The 15,575-nt window shown below is 34.5% G+C and overlaps 1 protein-coding gene across 2 annotated transcripts in view; it reads left to right on the plus strand.

Annotated features, from left to right (window-relative positions):
* The window catches only part of Vwa8 (von Willebrand factor A domain containing 8), a 420,110-nt gene that overhangs the window by 69,246 nt on the left and 335,289 nt on the right, over positions 1 to 15,575 (plus strand). The window contains exons 5-8 of one of the 2 annotated variants that reach the window (XM_046454135.2): positions 9,273 to 9,440; positions 13,642 to 13,806; positions 14,130 to 14,179; positions 14,901 to 15,009. In XM_046454135.2, the coding sequence (XP_046310091.1) occupies positions 9,273 to 9,440; positions 13,642 to 13,806; positions 14,130 to 14,179; positions 14,901 to 15,009 (492 nt within the window). The remainder of the gene's footprint in view (positions 1 to 9,272; positions 9,441 to 13,641; positions 13,807 to 14,129; positions 14,180 to 14,900; positions 15,010 to 15,575) is intronic. The other variant, XM_058582605.1, reaches the window with a different exon arrangement.

Consider the following 15,575-nt stretch of genomic DNA (forward strand, 5'->3'; position numbering starts at 1 on the left):
TGGATCTGTTATGATTTTGTACCTTTGGCGTCCTGTAAGCTTCTTGAATTTGGATTTACAATTCATTCTTCATGTTTGGAAAGTTTTCTAATATTATTTCATTGAATAGATTGTTCATACCTTTGGTTTGGACCTCTATGCCTTCCTCTATCCCAATAACTCTTATATTTGATCTTTTTATGCTATCCCATATTTCTCGAATGTTCTGCTTGTGGTTTCTTATACTTTTCACTGTGTGGTCTATGTTCTTTTCATGATGATTTATTTGATCTTCATTGTCTGGTATCCTATCTTCTAAGTGGTCTGCTCTGTTGGTGATACTTTCATTTGAGCTTTTAATTTGGTTTATTATTTCTTTCATTTCAAGGATTTCTGTTTGCTTTTTTTTTTTTTTTGTAGAACTTATATCTCCCTGTTGAGGTGATCTTTTGCTTCTTGGATTTGTTTATGTAGCTCATTGTCGAAGTGATCTTTCACTGCCTGTATTTGTTCTCTTATATCTTCCTTGAGATCCCAAAACATTTTAACCATGTTTATCCTAAATTCTTTCTCTGTCTTTTTTTCTGCTATAGCTTCCAATGCTTCTAATGATGTATTGTCTTGATTTGTTTGTGGTACTTTCTTCCCTTGTCTTTTCATGTTGCTTATGTGTCTTCCTCTCCAGCTCTGTGGATCTGGTGTGTTATTGTTTTTACCCTATAGATTTGTAGTGCTCTTATAGAGTTTCAAGATCTCTCCTGCTCAAATGGCGATCTGATCTGATAGCCACGCCCACCACAAAATGGCGAGGAAGGTTTTCCAAGATGGAATCGGTCTGCTTCCAGCCCCAGGGTGTCTCGTGATGTCAGGGGAGCTGGGTGATGGCCTTGTGCTGTGGATAGGTTGCAGCCAAGTGACCTGTGTGGGAGCGGAGTGCAGTCTGGAGTTCTGCAGAGGAGCTAATAGGTGGTTCTGCTAAACCACTTGTGAGCTGTGGATGAGCTAGAACTGTGGGCTTTGCGTCTGGTGTCCGGAGACTTACTAGAGCACAGAGGCTCTGATTTCTGCAAAAATCCATTGTATAGGGTTCTTCTTGTACTCTCTGAGATGTTGTATTCCGTCTGAGCGAGACTTTGTGGAGAAGCTGCCTGCCTGCTTTCTTGGTTTCATGTCACAGAGCAGCCAGAAACAGGACTTCCGCTATTCTGCCATCTTCCCTTTTGGGATTGGTTAATGCAGTTTTTAAAAGAGAATTTGACAGTATATCAAAAGAAAACAATGTGCACATATTTGAATCCAGCATTTCTAGCAATCAAAAGGTCTAGAAAGTTTTAAAAGTCTTATTATTTATTGTTAAGCCTCTTTCTAAAAAGGGTATACCCATCACACTCTGCTCTAATCCTTTGAATGATTGTCTCATGGTATATATATTGAGTGTATCTATATACTTTGCCAAATTGATGGGCTTTAATTTGTATTGAAAATTATTAAGTAGGTGTATCTTTTTAAATACTTATTGGCTATTGCATATAAGATGTCAGTAAGTGGAGTGATATGGGTGGAAAAGACATACTGATAAAAGAAATTATAGCCTATAAAAATATAATTTACATCTTATTATCTATGTAAATATTTGCCATAACTTATCCACTTGTTATGAACATACTTTTATTACTTTTTGTGGAATTCCTTTGCTATGTAGTTTACAAGGTAGGCTTTTAAAAATAAGAATTGGTTAAATAATGAAAATATGAACATTTATTAGAGTTATTATAACATCCAAGGAGAAATAAGGAGACTAACCTAGATATTTTGCTGTCACATGAACTTTCATTTGCCTTAGGAGATAAAGTAACCTGAAAAAAGTCCTAAGTCATTGTAACCTTAAAAATCTATTACTATATTTATTTTTGTATGTTGATATTGTCATGTTCTGTTTATATTCCTGTGATTCCAAAGAGCTGGAAAAAGGAGACTTTTAAATAAATATGTAATTTCTTATATTACTCAAGTATAAACTAATACAACTTACCTATACTATGAATAAATTACAGTCAGATTTTCTGCCTGGCCAAGTGGAGATATTCTTTATCCCCAAGATAATTTGGGGAATAGAAAGTATGGATGGAAAAGTTTGAATGATTTTCTTTAACTTGTTCTAAGCCAGAAGTGCTTTTTGCATTGGTATCTTGGGATATTTGATAATATGTAAAGTACAAATTTAATATCAAGTATAAAAATGCACATTAAATAATTATATTTTAATATATTCTATTTTGGATTATTCTGAATTCCTTCATTATTACTAAACCCCTCTAAGACTTCAAAAATACCACATGGCTTAACTACTACTTATTATTAAAAGTAACTCTTAATTGAATAATATAATACCATCAATCAGAAAATAAGGTTTTTATCTTGTCTAGATGTCATTTATTTACTTTAGCGAATAAGCAAAGCATTACTTGTAAATTATACCTCATTTGTGGATGTTAAAATCAGTTTCTCCATGTAACCAGTGTTAAAATTTCAAAGTTGGATTTCAGAAGTTCATTCACAAATGAAATATTTAGAATTTAGAATACATTTTGTATTTGCACCAGACCATTTGCAACTGCACTGTTGTGTGTCTTAAGTATCTCTTATTCAGCTGGGGAAGAACTCTCTCTATTTACTTTGACCTCTATGTTAGGCAGAGCTCAGGCCTTGCTTCTTATTATGTTACTATCATAGTCAGAACAACTCTTATCTACTTATTAGTGTTAACTATTTGGCAGATTTATAAAACTCTAAAAATATGAAGGTAGATAAAAGGAAACTTTTGTTGGAGAAGATGTATGTTATGCTAGGTGTTTTATGTCATTGCATTTAATCTACAAAAAATGACTTTCTGGTTTAATAGGTGAAGTAACTGAAGCTTATTGGCTATAGTCAGAAAAATAGCAGAAGTGGGATTTGAACCAGCTCTGTAAAATTCCAAGTCTCATATTCTTTCTACCAAATTATGCTACTTCCCTAAAAAATGATTGTGATCATGATGATCACATGGATGACTACAGTAACCAGTGACAATTATGGTAATATTTATAATGACAGCAGGTATTTTTAAAAAAGAAAATAAGATTGTTCTTTGTTTTCCCAAATAAATGACAACTATAATCATTTGTCAATGCCATATATTATGTATTCACAGTTTATTTGGGTCAGATGTTATAATCATGGCAAAATATAATGCAATTTATATTTGCAAAAATAGGCCAATTAGCTTGCTTGATTGGGTCATAATTCTAATGAGGCTAAGTCTATAGGTTTCATACATGAGCAAACTAATATTGTACTGGGAGACATTCCTGCTGCAAACTGTCCCTAACTTTGTTGGGTTGTCCTATTTTTTTAAAGGAAGAATTTTATTCAGTAAACAAATATTAATGGTGTCCATTGTTTGCGCAATCCTCTTTTAGGCACTAGAAATACAGCCATGTATAGAACAAATAAAATCCCATGTACTTATTTATAGTGAAAACATTCAGAGTCCTTCTTTCTTTTTGAAATGTGCAGTACAGCACTGTTATCTACAGTTGGCCTACTGTGCAGTTATACACTAGAACTTGCTCCGAAATGTAACATAGTATTTCTTATTGACTTTTCCCCATCCCTTCTTCCCTGAAAGTCTTCCTAGACACTGGTAACCACCATTCTACTCTTGATTTCTAGGAGATTAACTTTTTTAGATTCCACATGAGTGAGATCATGAAATATTTGTCTTTCTGTGCTTAGCTTATTTGACTTAACATAATGTTCCAGAAAATGACAGGATAGCATTCCACTGGGTTGATTGTTTTTTGACAGTTTACCATGTGCCAGAAATTATTCAGTCTTTAACACAGTCTCTGTTATAAGCACTGTAATGAGTCTACATTCAGAAACAAATGGAGGCTTAGGGAGATAAAATGACTAAGCTAAATCCTGGATAGCAAGTAAGTGGTGGAACAACTGCTGTAGTCTCTTGTGTTGCTGTAACAAAATACCTGAGACTGGGTAATATATAATGAACAAAAATGTATTGTTTCATAGTTCTGGAGGCTGGGAAGTCCAAGGTCAAGTGTCTGTCTGAGAAGGACTTCCTTGCTGTATTATCCTATGGCTGAAGGGTAGAAGAGTAATAAGAGTATGGAGCCGGATGAGAGAGAGGAAGAAGAATGAGGAAGAAGGAGAAGGGAGAGAGGTAGTGGAAGAGTAAGAGGGAGAGGGAGAGGGAGAGAGAGCGAGAGAGAGAAGAGGAGAGTGAGGAGTCAGGCCAAACTCATCCATTTATCAGTTTACTCTCAAAATAAGTAAACTTCTGCCAAGTAATGACATAAATCTATTCATGAGGGCAGAACTTCATGCCCTAATTACCTCTTAAGGTCTACCTCTTAATACTGTTATGGTAGGGATTAAGTTTCCAACACATGAACTTTGGGGAACATATTCAAATTATTACTCTATCTAAATCTATTATGATATTTTAAAATAAAAAACTTAAAATGTATTTTTTAAACTTTTTCTTCCTCAGTACTTTTACATTGTAGTCTTTTTGAGGAAGTATGAATTTGTTTGGGATAATTTTTGTGAAATAATAGTTACATTAACAATAACTTACATTTTAACAGATTCAGCAGCTTTAAATTTTTCTAGTACTACTTTGATTCAGAAGTTGCACAATACCTCTTGAGGATATTTTCATTTAGTAAAAATGAGGACACAGACGTCCAGATTAATTGTTTGCCTAAGGTCTTATATCAAACCAGAAGCAAATCTAGAGTAGGGGCTTGGATAGTTTTTGACTTTAGGTCATGTACTTACTTTTGTTTTGAAACTGTTCATGTCCATGTGTTGAGTTGTTAAAGCTGTGATATGAGATGGCTAGGCTAAAAGAATCTTGTTGCAATTTACATTTGAAAAAATTAGGTCTCTGGAAGTTTTGTGGCTTGAAGGACAAAAAGTATCCTTAAAATTGGCCTAATTTCTATTTTAAGGAACGATCATAACTAGTCATTCCTCTTAAAAATGTATGTGCATTGCTCCTTTGTTTTCTTTTACAATTTCAGAAATCTTTTACTACAATTACTGAGCAATCTATGTAGAAAAATTTCAAAATATCTAAACGAAGTCTCTCATGCTTGAGCTTATTCTATTCTGTTCTCATAACAAGTGTAGGCATAGATAACTGTCATCCTTCATATAAAAATTCTTTCTAAACTTACATAACAACATCTTTTAACTGAGTGGCTGCATTTTTATTCCATAAATGTTAATAGCCTGCTGTGAGCTAGTTTTATACTGGTATGCTTAAAACATGGGGTTCTCATCCTTTGAAGACTTCTGAATCCTACTAAGATGTGAGAGAACAGTGCAAGTTTCCTGTTGATCCTCCAGTCTTAAATGCTGAACAAACAGAGAGTGAAGGGGGTGGGGCATTAGTGCAGGGAGGGTAAGAAGCTTAGGCCTCTATCAGGAATAACAATTTTTTTTTTCTCTCCAATTAAGTTGAGATTTATGTGTAACATAATAATTTTGATAGAATACATAATGTACTTTGTATTTGCTTTAGTCAGTTACTTATTTATAAATTTTATTTTCTTCTCTACAAATGCAAACTTTATTACAGTAGTGAAGTTTGGCAGTACTTTAAAGTATTTAGCTTATTTTATAGACTATTTTAAGGAAGAATTAGAAAGCAAATTGATACTAAAGTAGTAAATAGATGCTATTAGTTCTATAAATTTGAGTGTTTCAAACTTTGTTACCAAAGATCATCTACTTAAGGTTTTCTCTTTTTGGCCAGTATTTCTGCCTACATTTAAAAATTTTAATTTTCACATGTTCTGGTCTCCAACCATGCAACCAAAGGGCAAATAGGGAAGAAAGTTAAAATTCTTTGGTGATACTTTGCTTATCATTTTTCCTTCTTTTTCCCTCCTAAAACTTTACCATTCTATGGATTTGTAATTCTCTCTTTATATTTTCATCTTTGGATCCAGTTGGACTATAAAACATCCATTCTCATTGTGATGAAAATTGTGTGTAAATTTAAGAAATAATTTATGTTGTGTTAATAAGAAAGAAAGTTTGGGAAAATTTATTGTTTTAACTTTAAAGACATTCTTAGTAAAGATGAGGCAAGTCCTATACTCATGGATCTTATTGCTAAAAAATACCTTATAGATGGTTTGGTCCAACATCAAGTAACAACTTTCTTAGTTTTATTTCAATCTTATGCATTCTCTTTCTGTGCCCCTGTGCTATCTCCCCCTCCTACTCAACATCATTTGATCATATCCATATCTTTGAATCATTCAAACACTGGCCTCTACCACTCACATTGTTCCTAACTCTGCTTTTGCAGTAAGCTTCTTCCTTTTCTTCTTCATGGGGAATTATCTTTGGAATGTTGCTCAGTTTGGGTCTTGATATTTCCTCATGATTTATAATTATGCAGTTTTAGTACGACTACTATAGAAGTGATAGGTTTATTTCAGGGCATCATATTAGAAGTCTAGTATGTGACCTCTACTGTGTAAATGTACTTGTATGCATTTTACTCTAGAGAAGAGGTGCAAGCAATATGGATCAGGTTTTCAAGAGGACATTACATGGTATTATCTTTTCTCAACTTTGTGGTCACAATACCTCCATTAGAGTAGACGAAAGAATGCCTTTGTATATTTGGCTCCTGTTTCTGATCCCTCTACAAGGCTTATCCTGAAAATATTCAGTAAGTAGTAGACCAGAGTCTACCTGAGGTGCATAAAAGCAGAGCTGCAGTGTTTGTTGTTGTTCTGTGTTGTCCAGCCTTTGTTTTCTCAGGCCCCATAGTTGGCTAACCACTGAATTTTGATTGGTGGTTCTAATTTTACCTCAGTGAACATGAGTTTTCAAACTTATGAAGTTTTAAAAAGTCCAATACAGTATTTAGTCTATTGTATACAAAGATTGATTAAAAAAAACCCCTTCAGGTTTTTAAGAAATAATATTGCCCAGGTTATGATAACCTAATTAGTTTCTTTTTTTTTAAACTCTGAGCTATGCTTTCTTGGAGTAAATAAATTTTTGTGAAAGAAAGCTTAATTGAGACCTTACCTGAAACATGAATTTTTATAAAAAAGTAATTTGTATTTGTTTTTTTTTAATATCCCAGAAGCTTTGTCTTTTATATAGCTAGCAAAATGAGATTCTTGGTTTTGTTTGTTTGTTCCTTAGGAACTTCTAAGTCATCTCTATCCATGCATTTAAAAATTAATAAAGCTACAGAAGAGAATTAAAATATATAAAGTAATGGTAGATTTGAAATATTCCATGAATTGTTTTTATTCTTAAAATGGGATGATTTTAGACTAATATGATTTATTAAAATCTGATTATTTCATAATATCACAGACACCTGAAATAAACTAAGCCCTATTATACTGTGTAAAATCCAGTGGTTTATTAAAAGGAAGCAGCCTGCAAGCTTGATTAAACAGTGCTTATTTGCTCCTCTATTCTTGAAAAATCAATACTTTATTGGTCCAGAAATTTCCTTGGCTATGGATATGGAGAAGGAGAAGGAGAAGGAGAAGGAGAAGGAAGTAGGGAGATGTTTTCCCCCTTTCACAAGTTTAGCTCCTTTTATGGGCTGATTATAATTACTAAAGGGAAATTAAATTTTGAGTAAAGAGGTCACTTTAATTAAACACAGATTTTTCTAGTAAAGCAATATGATATGTACATTGATGGGAGAAATCACATGCAGTTCATTGTCACAAAAGTACCACATGTGAAGCAACTAATGTCAGGAAGTGACACTGGAGATCCTGTAGTATGATAGGCTTATCTGACCAATTAAGGAGCTTGGACTACTATGGAGGAGATGTGAGATTTAAGAAGGACCTGAGCTTGGGGTATAGTTGAGTTCAATGTATTGAACTCAAGGGATGAGTTCAAGAGATATTAAGGAGGTTAAATCGTCAGAACATGTAGATGAATGTAAGAGGTAAGATAGGAATCAAGGGTCCTATCATGGGTGAATGGTTTTCCCATCTTAAATAGAAGAGAAGCAGATTTGCAAGGAGGGGGAAAGATGTGCTCAGTGTTGAGCTGAAGAGCTTGTAGGGTCTGAATGGAGCCATCATGTGATAGAACCATATGGTCTGCAGTTTGGGTTCTGGAGATTGGGAAATCGTTAGCATAGAAGTGATGTTTGGAACTGTGTGATTCAGATTAATGAGGAAGTATCTTGTAGAGTAAGAAGTGCTGTGGGTTAAAGATATAATTCTGAACATCACCTTCATTTAATGGACAGACAGAAAAAGAGAGACTTTTTCTAAGAGCATGCAATGTCATGAGACCAAAGAAAAAGCCTTTTAAGGAAGGAGTGGTCATATAAATTTAGCACCATTAATCTTGTCTGTTGTTCAGTGTGCAAAAGAAACATGATTGAAGGTTTCCTTTTTAAAGCTGATTTCCAAGGATTTTTTATGAAGAAGTTTTAATTCATATTTTGTTTTTATTCTACATTGTTCAGGACCTGCAAGTTAAAGGAGAATTTTAATATGTGTGTGTGTGTGTGTGTGTGTGTGTGTGTATAACTATAATACCAATAAATTACTGAAGATATATACAATATCTTCAGTAATTTATTGGTATTATAGTTTTCCTGTCTCTCACCATTTGGGAGTCTTTTATTTCTCACTTTTCTCTACTACTAATTTTCTTAAATTTATTAGAATACTTACAGTACTGGCTAAGTCAGTATGTTGTAGGCTACTGTAAAACCTCCATCCACCTTCAGGTTCGACCTGAATTCTTTTGAGGATGACTCATTTATAAACATTATGGTCTTCAAGCCTTCTCACCTAGTTTATTTGATCTTCACAAGAAGCTTGCAGAACATTTAGGGCAGATTACTTTCTTTATTTGCCTCTTCTAATTTAAGGAATCTGCTCCCTTGTTTAATTATCTTACCAGTTCTTAGGTAGCACTTAGTTTCTATTCCTTTGGGTTCATAATCTAAGATGTTAATGCCAAAAGGAACCCTAGAGGACATCTCTTTCAATGTCTTTTTTTTACAAGTGAATAAACAGGCACAAATAGGTAAAATCGCTTGTCTAAGATGGCATGGGCAGAAAAAACTAAGATTGGAATTTAGCATTCCTGATTCCCAGACCCTATAACAAGAAATGCAAGTATAGTTTTCAGTACATGTAAAATTAGGTCAAGGCCTTCTGCTATCTTTAATATTCTCATTTTGCTCTTATGTGTTTTGGAAATAGTGTGCAGTTCGTGCTGCCACAGAAGGTAGAATTCTCATTTTGGAAGGCTTGGAAAAGGCTGAGAGGAATGTTCTGCCTGTATTGAACAACTTACTGGAAAACAGGGAGATGCAGCTTGAAGATGGACGCTTCCTGATGTCTGCTGAGCATTACGACAAACTTCTGCAAGTAAGAGAAGAAAAATCCTCCTGCTTTGTCTTTGTTGTCAAACTGTGGGTAGTGTCAACTGTGGGTGGCGTGTCATATAAAACACAGTTCTCTTGGAATCAGGACAAGTGTTCATTCAGATGGCCCTTATCTTTGGCAAATGAGTTTGCAGTTTTATAAGGCTGTACTTCTGCAGACCATGTCAGAGACCTCTGAGATTTCTACAGTTTCTTTTTTGTCAGTTTAATAACTATTTTCTCTCTTAACACATTTTTCTCCTTTTCCCCCCTTTTCTTTGCTCAACAATGTAAAATTCTAATGACTTTTAGACAGTGCTCAATAACTTTTGACACCAGTGGTTTTGATTGAATTCATACTTCGTGGCATCTGGGATACAAAGCTGAATAAAGTTCAGTTCTTAGCCTCCTGAACCTCAAACCCCAATAGGTATTGACCAAAATGAATATGATATTTAAAAGACACCCTGATGGTCCAAGCCAGGAACATCTCATGCCTGGCTTCTAACTGGATTCCCTGTTCAATTCTTATTCCTTCATACAGCAGCTAACGATTTCTTTAAAACATGCATCAGATTTTACCAGATTGGGTCACTCCTGTGCTTGACCTTACGGGCTTGCTCTTCAATTCCTTTATAATGGAATTGGATGCTCTGTATGATCTGGGCCCTTACCCAGATCATATCTTATCCTGCCTCTTGTCCTTCTGTCCTCCACCTCTTTTACTTCACTCCAGCTACTAGTATTCTCTTTACCTTAAATCTGCTAAGTAGGCATTCTGTTTTCAAGCCTTTGTACAGGTACTTACCTCTTCCCAAAATGTTTATTTCCCCAGGCATTTACTTGGCTTGCTCCTCTAACTTAATCAAGTGTTCAAATGTTACATTGTCAGTGAAGCCTGCCCTGACCCCCCATTTAAAATTGTAATTTGCCCTCTGCTTCTATACACCCTAACCCTACTCTGTTTTGTTTTTCCATGTTGTCTTCTAATATCCTATATAACTTGTTTACTATTATCTGTCTCCCTCTACTAGAATATAAGTTTTGCAAGTACAGGGATTTCTTTTTACTAATGGTTCTCAAATTCCTTGAACAATGTAGTGGGTGTTCATTAATTATTTGTTGGATGGATAAATAAGTAAGTAAAATTAAATGCTGTGCAACAAGTACAGGATATGGGGCTCTTCAAAAGGCTTTGGATGTGTCATTTAATGTCATAAATGGCAAGAAGATGCTTAGTCCTTATTCATTTAGCTCAGGCTGTACCAAATTGGAGCTGTATGTGCTAACAGCCTTCTGTGACTGATTGTTCTGCATCGACATTCTAGGACTCGGAGGCTTTCTCACACCTTTTCTGTGCAGATACATATATGCTAATCTTACTGGCCAATCACTCAAGAGCAAGACTTGTTTCTTATATTTCTTGATCCTGCTCTCGGGGTGCAAATACAAGTCCAGAACACATGAGGCACTAAATAATAGATGTTGATGCCAGAGGGTCTGATTGAACTGATGTTCCATGGCTGGTAGAACCAGGAGCATCTTTTTCTGATCCCTGCTGCCCAAAGCTGTTTCTCTATAACAATCTTGCAACCCTTTTAGTAGTGGGTTTCTTTCCTGTCTGTGAGAGTTTTTTGATGGTGTTTTTCTCATGCAGTATAGTAATTTCCATCTAGATCTATCTGAAGGTCATCTAATTCTTATACAATTAGAAAGGGATAATGGAGGTTTTAATCAATAAGAAGAGCTAAATTTTATTCCTTCATTTTGCTATAGTTCACGTACTGAAATGAAGACTTTTTTTATTATTTGTCTGTAAAAGAAGGTGAAAACATGCAGGTCACTTTCTCTTTAGACACTTTTAAATTTCAAAATAATTGTTTTCTCCTAAAAATTATACTATTCAACCTTTTAGGACATGATTTGGAAAAGAATACTACTTAGAATGTGGAATTGTATGTTTTAAAAGCAAAAGCATCACTTCACAACAAAAAGTTTGATATATTCTTTATTCTTAGAGTAGAATTCTGCACAAAATTATTGAACCTTTTATTTTGGGTAAAAACTTGCAACATGGGAGTCAAAAGGGTTCAGTTATGTAGGGAATGCTTATAATTAAAAGAGAAAGATTTTTTCCCCTCAAAGAAGATATTAGTATAAATACATAATTTTTATTGGTAGATGTTAATTCTGTACTCATATGAGATCTGTCTCATGAGAATATCACAGAATATAGGCAAGATCTCTTTTTGAAACTTTTACATCTTAAGGCAATTTCTATGGTATACAGATTCCAACACCATAATTTAAGTCCCACTTATTTCTAACTAGACTCAATATACTGAGTTTTAATATCTCAAAAGGTGTATTTTTTCACAGAGGTAATGGTTGTAGAATTTTGTTATTATAGAAATAATCAGTCTGTATAAACTTTATATGTATTCTAATTATCACTTTTAGGTAAATGAAAAACAGAAATATTTGATTCTCTGGAGGTTGTCTTGTTGGTTTCTCAGACAGGGCTGGATCCAGACTCTTGTTTTCTAATGTATGTGACATAGTGTTAATCATATGTAACATAGTGTTACTTGGTTAATTTATGAATTGTGATCTTTTTATTATCATTGAAATAATCATGTTTCATTTTTTAAAAATTAATTCATGCAATCTATCCACAGACTTTTGGATTCTTATGTTCTACAAGCAATAAGTCCTCTTATGAGGTTGGATTAGCATGAGGCAGTCTTGCATAGAAGTAGCTGTACAGTCATGTAGCATTGAGGCCCTGCGTTCCAGCCCCAGCATTGGAAAAACAAAACAAAACAAAATCCAAGTGAAAAGTCACTAAAAATGGGCTCACAACAACCTGTATATTTTATAATTTTTTTTTTTTTTTTTGGATGTAGGTGGGGAAGGAGAGCAAAATAAATAAGTTATTTACTTAAAAAAAAAGTAGCTACACAAATATATAAAGATAGAAGCTTGTAAAAGATTTAATGAAGGGGTATAAAAGTGGTTCTAAAGGGGCAAAGGATCAGAAAAGGACCTGTTTTTATGAAGCTGTGGTGTGTACTAAGATTTGAATGGTACTTGTTTTTATGCTGTACAAAATGAAAAAGGTGTTTCACTGAAAATGGAGCAGTGTTGCTGAAGCTCCATTTTTGGAAAATAACAGTAGTATGATGGGTTGAAACAGAGTAATAGAAGGTTGGATTGCTGAGACTGGGAGAATGAGATACAAATCTTGCCAGGAGAGGCAATGAGAAGATTTTATACTGTCAATGTGGGCATTGTCCTCTGAGGATCTGCTGAAAGCACTGGACCTTTCCCTCAAAATGTACATATGCACATTTATATAAACTTTATATACCATGGATACTATTGTTTAAGGCTGTGAAGAGCCATTAAGGAAGAGAAGGAAGGAAATGATTTGTAACATGTGCCTGCTACATACATACATTCTCACACTTAGTTTTCATAGCAGTCATAATAATGTAGATGATATTATTTCTGTTTTATAGATGAGGACTGAGGTTCCAATGATAAATAATATAACCTTGATAATTTAAGTAGAACATGCATGTATCAGGTAGTTGAGCCAGGGTTTGTGACTTCAAAACTATGCAGTTTATGTTCTTTCAGTGCCTCCAGTGACCATGGGTAAGTTATATAACTCCTTTGAACTTAAGGTTTTTCATTCAGAATCATAAGGAGATTGTCTGGATTCTGGTGCAAGTTAAATGAGAAAAATTCATGGAAAATGCCTACTCTGTAAATTTTCAAACATGTTAGTTGTTATTAGCAGTATGTTTTTCTAGAAATATTCCTGTAAACATAATTATCTATTTAGGCTCTGTGGGTGATCTCCACTCTGGATGGTTTGTCTGTCCTCTTGATCATCATGTCTTTTCCTTATTTTTCCTGACTCTCTTCCTCTGTATTATTGAGTGGGGCTTGGAGATCTGACTCAGCTTTTCTTGGTTCCTTCATGTATGAGGGACTTTTTTTTCCAAGACTGGTATTCATGTTGCAAGCTTTCCCTGGATCTGGATTTTACTTTGCTTCCTCCCTTGACTGTGTGATTTTGAAAGTGTTTTCAAATTCAGTTCTCTTAACAGGCAAGGCTTAGGTGTCTTGGCCTGGTAGCTCTTGCAGTTCTAATCTGTTTCATTTGTGCTATAATTTTTGATCTCTCCCTTTCTTAGGATCATACTAAAGCAGAGTTGGATGCTTGGAAGATTGTCCGAGTTAGTGAAAATTTCCGAGTGATTGCCTTGGGCTTGCCAGTGCCCAGATATTCTGGGAATCCATTAGATCCCCCTCTTCGTTCTCGATTTCAAGCCAGAGATATTTATTTTCTACCCTTCAAGGTAATTATGACCAAGATTGATTAAGTCTTTAAAATAGATTTTTGTCTACAACAAGAAATTCAATTCCTCTTCAGTAGTTAATGGACAGGAAAAAAGATATGAGATAAGGAAAAATCTCTGGGAAGTAGGATGAAAAATTTTTGTGGCATTATTTGTTTGAAAGATTTTAAAAAGATTTTTATAAAATGAATGTAACAAGAAATTATTTTTTCCTATGAATTTCTTGGTGTCTGCCTAATTAAAAGGTTTGTTTGTATCTATAAACTTTTCCATTTAATCTGTTCTAGTTTTTATTAATTTGATATATTTCTATGTCATTTTAGGATCAACTTAATGTATTATATTCAGTTGGAGCCAATGTTTCAGCAGAGAAGTAAGTGTACTTTTATAAATACTGGTCACTTAACATTGAATTTGTTTTGCCTGTTCATTGATTGATATATTCATTCCATGACTATTATTTTAAGAATTTTTTTAGTATTGCAAGGTTTGGTATATGCTGGTGATAAAATCAATAAAATAGATCATTGATGGTAAGAAGCGGAATTAAGATCTAGTAGAACGGAAAGCGATACAAGTAGCTTAGTTTAACCCAGTGTAGTTACATGCCACAATTTCAAAATACTGGGGCTATTTGTGGTTGAGACTTTGTGAAGGCTTCACAAAAACATTGATGTTTGAAGTGAGTCCTAAAGAATGTGTAGACTTTACCAGATAGAGAATGGAATGAAAGAATTACAAAGGACTTTTCTAAAAGCATGAGATATGAGAGTTTATGCTTTGTTCTTAAGGCTATAAAAATCTGCTGTCTAGAGTTTAGATTTGAGATTGAGAGGAGATAAAGCTGGCAGGGTAGATTTAGATCAGGTTGTGATAACCTCACCTATCTTGATGGGTTTAGGAAATTCATGTGTCTAGCTAATCAGCTTCTGAGTTTTAAATGGAACATTGGGATACGGGAGTCACTGTTCTTCAAGAATTAACAGTAGGGATCATTTTAGATTAATTAAATTGGCCCAGCTATTTGCTATTTAACATACTTATACTTATTTCAAAACTATTAGAATAAAATTTAATATGATTTTTTCCCCCAGAGTTTCTCAGCTTTTGTCTTTTGCAACAACTGTCTGTTCCCAAGAATCTTTTGCTCTTGGACTTCCAGATTTTCCTTTAGATAGTTTACCAGCTGCAGTTCAAATCCTGGTATGTATAAACCAAATTAATGACTCGTGAACCCAAATATAGCAAAGCAAATTTAAAAGTTAATCCTTGGGAATTAATCACTTTGGGTTTTCTTATCATATTCTTCTGTAAAAGGCCTAAGGTTGACTTGTTGTGCAGTATAGTAAACTATACAGAGCCCAAGGACGTGTTCTGAGTTTCTAAAGAACTCCTAGCTTTGGAGAAGGAGGAGGTAGACATGAGATGTAAGTAAAGTATAAAGGTGGAAGGGAAGGCTTCAGCCGTATCAAAGAAGAGGTGTACTGCAGTGAGTTAGGCCTCAAAGTTGCCCCAACTGGAGCAGTAGAGCTGGGCTTTCTTATTCTAGCACCCATTAGTCATTGGTTAATAGTTGTCCCAGGGGATGCACATTTCAAGTCATTACTGTCTCTCCCAGCTTGTGAGCAAAGCTGGTTCCAGGAGCTGAAGGGCAGTCTTCTTAAAAAGACCTGCAGAGCTGGTGTTTTGGCTCGGTGGTGGAGTGCTTGCCTAGCATGTATGAGGCACTGGGTTCACTTCTCAGCACACATATAAATAAATTAATAAAA

This window comes from Marmota monax, unplaced genomic scaffold (genome assembly GCF_021218885.2).
Source record: "Marmota monax isolate L192 unplaced genomic scaffold, Marmota_monax_Labrador192_F-V1.1 WCK01_AAM20220418_F8-fsc00011, whole genome shotgun sequence".
Taxonomy (NCBI): Eukaryota; Metazoa; Chordata; class Mammalia; order Rodentia; family Sciuridae; genus Marmota; species Marmota monax.